At 39.8% G+C, this 13,515-nt stretch overlaps 1 protein-coding gene across 3 annotated transcripts in view; it reads left to right on the forward strand.

Annotated features, from left to right (window-relative positions):
* The window catches only part of VRK2 (VRK serine/threonine kinase 2), an 83,470-nt gene that overhangs the window by 32,784 nt on the left and 37,171 nt on the right, over positions 1–13,515 (forward strand). For all 3 annotated transcript variants that reach the window (XM_032792659.2, XM_032792660.2, XM_075064430.1), the window contains one exon: positions 11,202–11,322. In XM_032792659.2, coding sequence (XP_032648550.1) covers positions 11,202–11,322 — 121 coding nt within the window. The remainder of the gene's footprint in view (positions 1–11,201; positions 11,323–13,515) is intronic.

Consider the following 13,515-nt stretch of genomic DNA (forward strand, 5'->3'; position numbering starts at 1 on the left):
GCCTGAAACCAGACAGTATAAGGATAGGGAGCCAGACCCTGAGCTGCTATAAAAAATGAAGATTTACACCAGTTGAGAATTCACTTGCCGCAGCTAGTTGTCGTGGGGGGTTTGGACTTTTCCACACTCAACTCCATGTTCTAAGAAAAGACCCTTATGGCAACTTCCATCTCTTGTAGAACCCGCAGAGCACATGTTGCAGGTCTGGGTTCCATGTGGGGAAGGGAGCAGAGTCCAGGCAACATGAGAGGGCAGTCTCCTCTCCAACCCTATGCATTTCCCATGGGACTGTGTTATCTTTTCCAAGGGGGTTGTGAAGGCACCCGCTGCTAAGGGGAGTCTCTAATGTGATTGCATCAATGGATCTGGGCAGCCATTGAGCTGCAGGGGGGGAGTGTGCCAGGTCAGTGTGAACAATCCTGGCCTCCTCTGAGGAGCTGGCCAATTGTCGTTATAGCTGATGGTGAGATATATATATACACTATATATACACACATACTATTACATTGAAAATAAAACAACAACCAAAAAGCCCATGTTAAAAACATTAAGGTTTCAAAATCAAACACTTGAAAGATAGGAAATGCCAGCTATATGGTGGTCTGTGCAACCTTAATTCGGCTCTCTTGGCATTTGTGTCATGGCACAGTCTTTAATTACATGATCAAATACTATTTTTTTTCAACACAACCCCAAGCCTCATTCAGTGCATAGGATGGATGGTGCTCACTGAATGGGCAGCTGTGTAATATTTCTTTTTATCTTCATTGTTCAGTGTGTGCTCCCATGCCATATATACTGCACACTTTTCAAACTCTGCTCTGAATACAGAAGTATTACACTCCTTAGAATGAGTGATTCACAAACATTAAAGAAATGAAAGTATTATCCTGTTTTAAAATCAGAAACTGAAGCAGAGAGAGATTAAGGCCAGAATTTTCAGGTGTCCATGGATTTTGGGTGCCCAACTTGAGACAATGAGAGCTTGAATTTTTTTCAGGGAGTTCAGCATTCCGTCAGATTTTATAACACATTCTGTGCACAGCTTTCATTGACTTGAGCTGCAGTTGTCAGCATGTCTGCAAATCTGATTCCTGTGTCTCAAATAGGGCACCTGGAAAATGAGTAACACAAAATTAGTGGCCCTGGTGAAAAGCTTAGTTTAAGTGGCTTGCCCAGTATCATAAGAAGTACATGGCAAAGGCAGGGATGGAATCCTGTTATCTATGCTGGCATTCAACTATCTTAAGCATCTTTATTCTTCCTGCAGTCCTCTATCCCATTCGCTACAAAACTTCCAGCTTCAGAAACAAATGGGGCATAGGGCCTACAGACAACATTCTCATTCACAACTCTCATTCATTCATTACTGGAGCACTCACTGTCCATGCAGGAAATGAGGCAGGGCTCTTGTGGAAAAAGCAATATGGTGAGTATCATAGAATATCAGGGTTGGAAGGGACCTCATCTAGTCTAACCCCTTGCACAAAGCAGGACTAATCCCCAGACAGATTTTTACCCCAGTTCACTAAATGGCCCCCTCAAGAATTGAACTCACAACCCTGGGTTTAGCAGGCTAATGCTCAAACCACTGAGCTATCCCGCCTTCCAGACTATCATAATGGGTATGCAGAAGGGGGGCAAACTGAGGTTGCACAGGCAACCACGATTCTGGCTTTTCCTAACTTTTGAGTGCTTGATGTGCAGCCTTAATGATGTTCTTTGAACATAGTTGATTTAAAAAAAAAATATTTATATATGTATATATGATTTTTTCCAAAGGGCTTTTCTGACTATATGTACCATACCGAAGTATTTTAAATGCCAAATATTTCAACAACAAAAATATTTATCAAGGGTTTTTTATGTGCTTGTTTTCAAAAGGCCTGAGTGGTAGAACTTGTTATGTTGAGTTAGACAGATGGAAACCTTCAAACTTCCACTTATTCTTATTTATGAATTAGCTATACAAAAGTGTGCAGTGGTTTGATTGAGATGTCTGGCGTAGACTTCCAAAAAATATGAATTTGTGGCTTTTGAAAGTGCCTCTTGACAGTCCTTGAAACTGATTGCCCCTTTCCACAAAGCAAGTACCACACAGTTTCATTGCAAGCTTCCCAGTAGCTTAAATGAACATTGCTATCACAGGTCGGATAGAGAGAGCAATCCAGCCTTATACACATTCATTCCCTGTACTCTGTGCTAAGCTTCCTAGTTATGGTGGCTGTTGTGATGTTATTCACTGGGAATCACACTGAGATCCTGGACATTATTTAGCTTTGGACACCAAACAACCATTCCATGGTATCAGTTTCCATTACTAGTCTGCATTTTTGTGACGGTCTTTTGTCTTTTTGCCCTCCTCACCAATCTCATTCAGTATGGAACATGAATTGCTCTGTGCTTAATTTTCATTTGAGCTTGTGAGCTAGTTTCTAAACTAACTTGACAAACTTTGGTCGTCTTGGCTACTCGTTTGCTCTGGTGTTGTAAGGAAGAGAGGTTATAGGATGGCTTTTTTTAATTGGAGATTATTCCCCAAATTAAATCCCCTATCGTTTTTCAAAGGCACGGTCTACAAGACTGCAGTGTTTGTTAGTTCTTGTGTAGAATTTTAGTGAACCATATTGAACGTAGTCTTGCATTCATTTTGAAAGTCCGTGCTGTATAAATAGTATTACATTTTTGTTACTTGATAATTAAAGTGAATTATTTTTGTGTCAAATGTATGTTTTAAAAATTTGTTACATAGTTAGAATTGTTAAAAAGTAACATTTGGATCAATGCATCATATGGATTTTTGTAGATTTTCTACTCACTGAGGCATGCAGTCGATACCTAATTTCTCTGGAGATATACTGTGCTTAACATATCGAGCTTTTTTTAAATACTCCAGACCTGTGCATTGAGTGTGTAAGACCAGTTTTAATTTGCTATCATAGATGAACAGAAGAGTATGAACTGTCTAAGTTAAATTCCCTCCAATGTATATTTGTGTGTGCAGTGAATTTCAGGATCATTCTCCTGTTTGTTTTCCTTTTCCAAGCCAACACTTTACATAATTAATATTAATTACTTTCCCTTTTTGTTTCAGTGGCAGAGAGACACCTCTAAATATATTATTAGTTTAACAAAGCTTTTCTTTAATGTATCTTCACTCAAGCACCTAGATTGATTAAAAACATATGAAATAGGAAGGATGTTGCAGACAGAGATGATGATGTGCTAGGTTCAGGGTACCCAGAGCCTACAGCAAAAGGTAGTGCCTGTCCCCAGTTATACCCAGTTGTCAAATGTTTGCAGTTTCTCAGTGCTTTTTACTTCTGGATTCTTATATGTCATCACTGCCAAGTGTCTTGTGTAGTCTGTCTCTGGTATGGCAGCTGCAACTATCTCTAATGTGGCCCTTGCCAGAGTTACCCAGGCCTTTGTATCCTCCAGATTGGGTTAATGCAATTCATCCTGTTTCAAGTCAGTTAGCATGTGTGCTCCCTAAGTTAGCATATTAGGGAGCTGGCACTGTGTTGTTCTTAGTGAATGGCCCTTGGGGCTACTTGCTTTCTCCAATGGTCTGACAGAGACCGTGTCTTTGAATCTGTAGGGAGTAGTGCAATAGTCATCTGTTTTCTCAGGCTTTTTGCTTGAGGAAGTTGACTCTGTATAGGTATTTAGTTTATCTGAGGTCTGTGTGTGGCTGGTTAATGGTGAGCATTATTTTTATTAATGCTGGTCAATGAAATGTAGTAATTTGTATGTGTTCCTAGGGATTACATAATGGGCGCAAACCTAAAAATACAGTAAATAAAAATGTACTCTTTAGGGGTTTTGTCAAGTTTATAGAAGAATTAGATCCCCTAGTAGTTTGGAGAATCAAAAAATAAAACCTGTTTCATGGAAAGTATTAAGGTAACGATACATGGCAACAAGTTATCAGCATGCAGTGTTTACCCTGCCACAAGCCAAATAACGTGTTGTTAATTATTTCTACTTTTAGACATACCGGATTGTACAGCACTCCATACGCAACACCTGTGGGGTTAAGTTCTCCCCCACGGCTCCCCGCGCAAAATTCTGCTTGGCCTGCTGGGCTGGGGGAGGAGAGGGTGAGGCTCCATTCTCCCACTGCACTTGCCCCCCCGGCGTGCTCAGTCTCTGTCCCCGGCAGCTGGGCCCAGGCAGGGAGTGGAAGGGGCAGGACCACACCGGGTCTCTGCGCTGTACAGTGTGGCAGCTGCCTGTGAGAGCCTGGCTGGGGAGATACCAGCGACTCGCCCCCTCTGCTCTCCACCTGGGTCCGGCTGCTGTGGCTAGGGGCCAAGTGAGCCAGAGGCCTCTCTACCCCCCAGCATGTTTCCAGTTTACTCAGCCCCTGTCCCTGGCAGTTGGGCCCAGAAGGGGAGTGGAGGAGTGAGTTGCTGCCATCTCCCCAGCCGAGTTCTCAGGCAGCCGCCGCGGTGCACGGAACAGTGACCTGGAGCAGCCTGCTTCAGCCAACATGAGAAGGGGCTCCCTCTCGCTCCCCAGCTGCCAGGGAGAGTGGCCGAACGTGCGGAGGGAAGGGGCCCAGTGGGAGGAGGACAGGGGGCCCCCACCCCCAGGCAACTGTGGTGAGGCAGGGAAAGCACAATGGCCTCAGGCTGGGTGCAGGGTGAGGGGTGCTGGGAAAGGTGCTGAGAGCAGGTTCCCTGGCATCTGCTTAGCCAAAGATAGGGGCATTGCCTGTGCCTCCTCTACTGAGCTGTCTGCAAACTCCAGGGAGACACTGGTGCTGTGAGTCTCCCTAGGCTAGAGCTGACCTCAGCTGGGCCCAGAGGCACGTGCTCCCCGCTCCTCTGGCCCAGGCTGCCCAGGAGCTGGCAGGATTAGTTGTGATCACGTGTCCTCCTCTTTACATAGTGTATGTCCCCCTCCCCCCACACCCCAGTATCAGGAAGCATGAGTCGTTTATGCTGCACGCGATCATAAGTGAGATGATATTCATGTCATCAGACTATTGATGGGCAGTGGGGAAATTTTACATGCTATCCACAAAACCTGGGGCCAAAACTGTCGGTTTCACTACTGCTTTCACTAAACATTCTGGCACTTCTGACCACCTTCCTTGTTGTATACTTTTTCTAGCAGTTTTTTTGTTTGTTGTTGTGGTGTTTTGTTTTTATTAATAAACTTGCATAAGTGCTATCAAAGTTACAATGTCTTATGTGTATACATACATATATAATTTTATATGCTGTGTGCATGTGTTTGGCACTATAACTTTGGATAGTGCTTATGTAGTTTAACAAAAACACATGTGGTGTGTATATAATATAAATAATCACTATAGCTTTGGATAGCACTTAAAAGATTAAAAGACATAAACATATGGCCCCTGCCTCAAAGAGTTTTCATTTTCAATAAGACAAATACAGAATGTGAAACAGGGTGTTGGGGAAGGGGGAGTGAGGTTAAAATAAAAAATGTGGGGCATTGTATAGCAAGTGAATCAAGTAATGTCTAATATTTGTAAGGAGAGATTGAGCAATAGCAGGCAGCCCAGGAGTAGAAGTCCGGGGCAGATTTCAAGGAGGGACTTGCAGTGTAAAAGTGAATGTGCTAGGCACAGAAGAATGTCATATTAGGTATAGAGAACACTAGGAAAAGAGTCAAATGGAGGAACAAGGTGAAATGACTGGGCAGTGCAAGGGGGTGAGATGAGGTGTAAGCAAGACAGAGCTTTTCGGGAGAGTAGAAGTAATTCTGAGCTACCGAACATTGGCTAGATGGGGGAGGAACATCAGGGAGGCCAGGGAGCAGGAAGTCAGAGTAGTGTAACAAAGAAAACTGGAATTAACTGTGGCTATGTCAGGCAGGAGGAAAAGGAAAGGGCCGAAGAGAAGGAGGCCTGAAGTTGGGATTTCTAATTAGACTAACACCTTCCTTTGAAGGACCAATAGGCCCACAAATGCAAAGGCACTACAACTCCCTCAAGCTCCATGCCTAGGGGGAAATCATTCGTTACCAAAACCCCAAGCCAAATTCTCTGGATTCTCTTCTCTTTTCTTGTTACACTCTCATCCCCCTGTTCTAGTCTATTAACATTGGATTTGCCATACTCAACCTGATGATCCTGCAATTATTGGCTCCATTAATGGGGGAATATTGAGTAGGAGTAGAGAGGTTATTTTACTGCTGTATTTGGCACTGGTGTGACCGATGCTGAAATACTGTGTCCAGTTCTTGTGCCTACGATCTTGTTCATGAACGATCTTGATATATTGGAGAGAGTGCAGAGCCATGAGATCAGAAAGGATTAGAAAACATGTCTTATAGTGATAGATGCAGGGAGCTCAGTCTTTTTAGTTTAACAAAAAGAAGGTTAAGGAGCGACTTGAACAAAGTACCTACATGGGGAACAAGGTCTAATGGCTGGAAGCGGAGGTTAGGCAAATTTAGGCTGGAAATAAGGCCTAATTTTCTTAATAGTGAAAGTGGTTAACCAATGGAACAATTTACCCAGGGTTGCTGTACATTCTCCATCACTGGCAATTTTGAAATGAAGATCGGGTGTTCTTTTGAAAAATATTGTCTAGTTCAAAAGGAAGTATTTTGGAATCTATGAACTGTTTCTCTGTCAGTTCAAGTACCACCCCTTTTCTTACACCCATGTCTATTGGTTAGGGCACTCGGTTGGGATGTGGGCGCCTAAGGTTCAAATCTCTGTTCTGGATCAGGGACTTGAACTTAGGTTCTCTCCTGCCTGGGTAGTGCCCTGAACACCAGGCTGTAGGATACACTGGCTGGGGTGGGTCTCTTCTTACTCTTATTTGGCAGCTGTTCCACTTTGTATAAATAATTATTCATTGTAACATGGGCTGCAGTCGGGTGCCTCATCCTCCCAGTTCAGTGCTCTAACCTCTGGGCTATTGGTATAAGGGAGATCACCACCGCCCTGATTTTGGAAATCTAGCCATTTGTTTCCAAATTTCCTTTGCTTTTATTTAAAAAAAAAAAAAAAGAGAGGGTGGGCTGGGGGGGTTAAAATGCCCTAAATTGAAACTGTGTTTTATTTTTGTTCTATCCAAATAAATTACTTTTTTATTTGCTGATAATTTTGAAAATTTTCAGTGTCAGCTTGACCAGGAATGCTTCTCCTTCCCTCTCCCCTCCAGAACTGCTATCAAGCTGAAAAATCTGATGTTCACAGAGTTCTGTGTATAACCTTCTGTTAAATTTGCGTACACGGCCTACAAGTGTTGCTTAAAACTATCCAGCCTTCTTTTTAAAAACAATGCACCATATTTGACTCTGCCCTCCTGCTGCAGTAAATTCCTCAGGCTGACCATACCCTCAATGAGGCAGTACTTCATTATGTTTCTTGGAAATATGTCAGCCATTAATTTTATCGAGTCTCATATTTCAGTCTCGTTTATCTTCTTTGTCTTATTCTCAACCCCAAGCTGAACTGTTCTGTTACTTTATAGTGCCCTACAGATGACAACACTCATCTCATAAGATATAACTCCATAGGGTAATATATTTTTAAAATTATATTTCTAACTCCACAGTCAGTTTGACACACTTTTTTTCTTTATAGGGTTTATGTGTTATGAAAAAACACTATCATTATTTATATTATGGTAGCCTCTAGAAGCCCGAGTTAGGATTGGTAGTCTCATGTGTAAGACACTGCAAACTTATAAAACAATCCTTGCCTTGAAGAGCTTACAATCTAAATAAAGACTAATGATGAAATTATAACGCGATAGTAGTAGTGAAAATGTCATAGAAAAACACATTATCTCTGTCATTGATCAGCCTTCTAGCTCACTCTGAGTGGCAGAAGAAATAGTTAGCAAAATAAAGGACCCTAGTGGAAAACTCCCATTTTATATTGCTGGAGAGTTCCACACATGAATTCTGGTTAGCAGATGTCTTTAACATGAATTCTTGGGAACACTGGAAGTTCAAGACCATAAAAGTGGCTGGTATGATATAATTTACTTTCTGTTCTGAAATAGTAATCTGAATTCATATTAGATCTCAACTAACTTCAAAATGTAGTACATACACAGAAGCATAATACATTCTCATCTCAGTGTGAGTTGCTTCAGTTATGCTACTCTGTGTTAGAGTGAATTTTCTAGCGCTATCCCTATATGTTAAGTTGAGAATATATCCTAAGGGCCTGACTCTGATTTCACTGCTGGGGATATTACTCCAGTGACTTCGGAGGAGTATCTTCTGATTTATCTTGGTACAGGTGAGTACAGAATCAGGCCTTAAATATTCAAGTGAAAAGTTAAACTGTGAAGTATTGTGGAATATAATATTACTACTGAAATATTTTAATCAGATAGCATTTAATATCAGGCTAAAAACTGTAACACCATAGTATTGTAGTTGCTAATGAAAAATCAAATTTCAAATGTCTATTTAAAAAGAAGAATAGAAATTCTTAGTCTACAGAGAAATCACATGTAATTTGTTTTAAATAAGGATTCTTTTTAAAATATAGTCTTGCAAAAGTGACAAATTATCAAGCAGAATTGCTGTATTTTAAAAGTCAAAATTTTATGAATTTTCACTTGTTTTGTTACATCTTAAAATAAAGCACGCTTTGAAGTTCTTTAAACCTAGATTTATTTTTTAAATCATCAAGGACTCTGGTAATCTCATTTTAGATTTTATTAGACTTAATTTTCTGGTTAAAAAAATAGTTGAAATATAAATTGGGATTATTTACAAACTAGAGTTTACATTTGTAATGAATTCAGCTGGTTACTACCATAAACCACACCATTGTTTCACTAAAAAGTAGAGTAATTATTAGCCAAATAAATGTATAAAAATATTAAAGATCATGGTGATATAAATATAATCATTTCAAGAAGTTAAGATCTCTAATAATGAACTGATGAGAGAGTAGGGAGAGAGGATAGAACAATACACAATCAAGTAGATGATGAAATGTTGATACTTTCGAATTAATCTCGAAAGAGATATGTGTAAATCTACTTGTGTTTTAACACTGATTTGCAAACATGTAGATAAATAAACAGCTTTTGTAATTCATCATCTCTTTGTAATATTTTTCACTTTCTTTTTAATTATTGCAGCATTTAGTTTAATTACATATATTTAGGGTTTATTCGGTGGGACATCACAGCTTTTTTAACACATTGGTAAAACTCTTATACACACGCTGCCTACTCACAACATGACTTTGCTGTACAAATGAAGTAGCAGGTCAAGAAATGGGTGAAAGATCTAAAATGTGAATTCAAAGGTAATTAGACATGGCCAAACTACAACAATGGAATAAATTTTAGTCTCTGAGGACTATTTAATCTGAAGAGCAGTTATGTTAGGTTAGCTTCTGAAATCTAAATGACTTGCCATTACTTACAGCTTCATATCAATTACTCCCTCAGTGAAAAAAATACTCCATTGTAATTCTGACAGTTTTTCTCAAAGGGCTGGTTGTATGTAGCCTGTGTCACACAAACAGGTGCCAGAATAGCATTTTGTGAAAATTAGAGGTTCTGCCATCAAAGTGCTGGTTTATATGGTTGTAATCTGGAATTGCCATAATGGAAAAAGGAGTTGTGAACACATGTGTATGAATGGAATCATTCCACAGTTAACGGGAGATTTATGACTGAAGAAATCGCTACAGAACAGCAAGTGGTATAGATTGTTTTTATTTTAATATGAGAGCCAAGTCTTGCATTAGGACATTGTTGAATCTAGTGCAGAAAATAAATGACACCCAAGGGATAACGTAGCATTCTGTTAGATTGAAGGGCCTTTAATAATCTGATAGTCTAATAGTGGTAAAGATAGAGAATATGTAAGAACTAATCTTGTCTTCTGCTTTTAAAACAACCATGTATGGTAACAAGAAACAGTTAGGAAGTGTAGGCACTGTAGCTTTCAGTAGATAACTTTTTAAATGAAAAAATAGTTTGCGGCGTAACTTTTTGGAATTTTTTTAATGAAAACTCACAAAATATATCTGTTTTCAGCTGGATTAACAGCCACATACTCTACTACTTGTGTCGGTCTCTCTACTTTGGACGTGGGGTACCGGGCAAATACAAACTCACAGTTGCCCTTAGTTTTTATGCAGGTTTCAAATAAATTTGGGAAAATGCGTAATAATTTATTTTCAAAAGGACTTGCTATTTTTCTACCCAGTAATTGTAGTTGATTAACAGTTTGTTAGTGTACTTCAGCCTATGCTGGTACATTGTGAACTATAGGATATGTTTCAGCTTCATACAAAGAAATGAGGAACCTGCCCCTGCTTGTTTTACCTTTTTTTTTTAAAAAAAAATGTTACTTAAAACAGCAATCAACAATGTTAGTTCTTAGATTACATTGCAGTGGGTTTCTTTTCTGGGAACAGTCAGTCTTTGTATGAATTCAAGTACCGTCTGTCTCCCTGTGTATAAGATGTTTGTTTTTTGTCACCAGTAATCAAGAAACAAAATTAGTATGTATTTTCATTTTAAAGTCAACTTTTTCATTTGGAGTTGGGGGGTTTTGGTGTTTGTGAAATAACTCGGTGATTTTCTTACTGGCATGCAAAATTGTGATAAATATATGAATGATTTACTAAAGAGCCCGCGTATTTTAGCCTGTGCGACAACTCTCTCTTTAAACAAACAGTTTGTGGAACTTATAAGCAGACCGATTTGGTGTGTAAATGTACACTAGATGGCAGTTTTGTCATATCTCCCAACTTCAAATAGTTCTGTGGTAGAACAGGAAAGGCCATCAGTATTTAGTCTGCATTGAAAGGGTCTCTGCATGACCAATGTGGACCCCATGGACTTCCTGGAACATGTGTTAGCAATTTAGCAGCAGACATTTATTTCTTTGTTTTACTGCTTGGCTCTTTGAGAAAGTGTTGGTACTGGGTTTGGGGCTGTCTGGATCATGTCAGAGGCCATGGGGATCAAGTTCATGTGACAGGCCAGACTAAGGAAGGATGAAGTTGGAGGAGGTGAGGAAACTGACCCTTACTTTCAGCAGTAACAAGTCACTGCCTGTCTGTGGACTGAGGCCAAAATCCTGGGCGTTTTAGTTCTAATACAGCTGAACAAATAAAACACTCTGCCCATTTGGCTTTTTCATATTTCATCAACAGTAGTTCAGACAAAGCTTTTCTATTTCTTATGGGTCGTATTCTTTCTCTCTCTCTCTCTCCCCTTTAGCCCCATCCAGAAGAGGTGACCTTGAAATCCTTGGCTACTGCATGCTACAGTGGTTATGTGGGAAACTACCCTGGGAACAGAACTTGAAGGACCCTGTATCTGTCCAGACTGCTAAAACAAAGTAAATAATAATAATTTCAAATACTCCATCATTTACCAAAACAGATTTGAAAGTGAACTTCAAAGGGAACTCACATCCTGTAGAATATTGCCTTACCTGAAAGCTAAAAAATTTCCCCTCCATTAAAGGTGTGTTAGAAGCATTTAAAAGATGTGAACTCTGGGAGATGTATGCACACTCCTGCATATATTTGTGTGCATGCAGCTGTGGAGATTTAATATACATGAATGTGTGATGCAGAACAATTTCTCAGATTTTTGAATTCTGTGAATTTTTTAAGAAGTTGCATTTGCAAATCCTGTGTGCTAGTATGCTTGCTGTACATTCAGAATGATTGTGTAGAATGAACTATGTTACTGCTTCACAGAGAGAGAGGAAAATTTAAGCAAGCTGTCCTTATTTTTCAGGTGTTGTTTCATTCTATTTCTTTTGTTTTCAGTTATGTAGATTTTTTTTTTTTTTTAGAATTAAATCTTTTGGTTGAGGGTTTCAATATTATATAAACATTTAAAATACCAAGTAAAAAACTTTATCTGTTAGAATCTGTCTTCCCTTCCCTCTCTTGCCTCCTCCCACCCCCCACATGGCTCATTAGATAATATTAAAGCAACAGAGTCTATTACCATTTTTTCAGTGCTCTCACTGTTGGGACTTTAGAGAGTTAATTGCATATGGTGCAATATAGCCTGTTCTTCAGTACAAAGATATGCTGAACAGTAGCTTTCCATAGATGTAGCATCACAATTGGAGAAGGCCACAAACTTTTAAGTAGGGCAAGTCACAACAGAGGTACACAATAGGGATAGCTGAGCCACAGAAATCAATCTGTAAATTCAGTGTGACATCGGCTCTCAGCAGAGAAAAAGGTTAGCCTGCAGACTGCAGATAATACGGATTGCATGTGTAAATGTTGACATCGTATGTTATGTTTAATATTTCTGCTTTAGAAGTTCTGATCGGTACAGAACCCAAACTAACACACAGTTCTGCTAAATCAATTTACTCGATCAAGCTGCTTCACTAATTCTTCACTTACAGTTAACCCTTCAAGCACTGGTATTTTCCAGACTGGCAGCCAAAACATTTCTTAGGAGGAAATACATAAAATATGGTACAACTCCATTTAGCAAAAAATCCCTCTTATTTGAATGACTGTTTTGTTCCTTGGTATGAAACATTTACTGAGGTAGGTCCCTTAATTGTCTGAATGTTTATGATGTCCCTGTAATGTTGCGGAAGACCAGAGGAGATGGGTGTATGTACATGTCGATATTCAGTTACATGCAAGTTGATGGGTATGTGATGGACAAATCCAGCCCCCTTCCCTGCTCAAAGACCCTTTGCAGTGGAACCAACGTGGTTCTGCTGAGAGCAGAGTTTGGGGACCTGGATATGGGAGTGCAGTTGAAGTAGTACAAGACACAGAGGCAGGGCTTGGGACTCTGCTGCTGCACAGATAATCCCATTCTCTTCCCTTCGCCTCATTTCTCTTGTCATTTAGGAAGAATCTAGTGCTAGCCCTAGTGCAGGGAAGTAGCGGTAGCTGAGTTATGGTTGTGAAGGTGAGGGGAGAAGTAAGTGCTTCATCTTGTATACTCTAGTCCAGTAACTGAGGTGACTTCTGCAGGGCTGCTCTGCACAAGCCATGCCGGTGTCACTCAGCCTCGGCATGGCTTGTGCTTTTCACCAAACTATGAACTTTTAAAACTAAACTGGTCTTGAGTTATCAGATCACAAATAAAAGCATCTGAAAACTTCAAAAAAGAAAACTCCAGTGTAATATAAAAATCTTCTAATCATTACCTCTAATTACAAAAAAAGAGTGAAATACTAAGTGACTGAAATAAAAGAATAATTAACAATCAAATGGAAACTGGTGCCATGGCAGCCTCATGGGGGAAATTATGCTGAGGGAATTCAGCTAGAAATCATAGAATTTCCAAGTGTACGTTTTGGGAAATTAATGACATTAAACAAACACACACATAGAATTTTCCGTAATTTAGTGTTGGAATTCTGATTTCTGATGCTTTCTAGTCGGGCCTGAATTCTCCTCTTTTAATGAGCCACAGGGTAGGTGCCACCCATTGAAACTGCTGCTGCGTCCATTACATGGTGAGAGTGAAACAATGATGGATGCTGTTTGGAAAGTTCATTTCTTTAAACGTGCTGTTTTGTAAAGAGATGGCTAAG

The sequence above is a fragment of the Chelonoidis abingdonii genome, chromosome 3 (assembly GCF_003597395.2).
Source record: "Chelonoidis abingdonii isolate Lonesome George chromosome 3, CheloAbing_2.0, whole genome shotgun sequence".
Classification (NCBI taxonomy): Eukaryota; Metazoa; Chordata; order Testudines; family Testudinidae; genus Chelonoidis; species Chelonoidis abingdonii.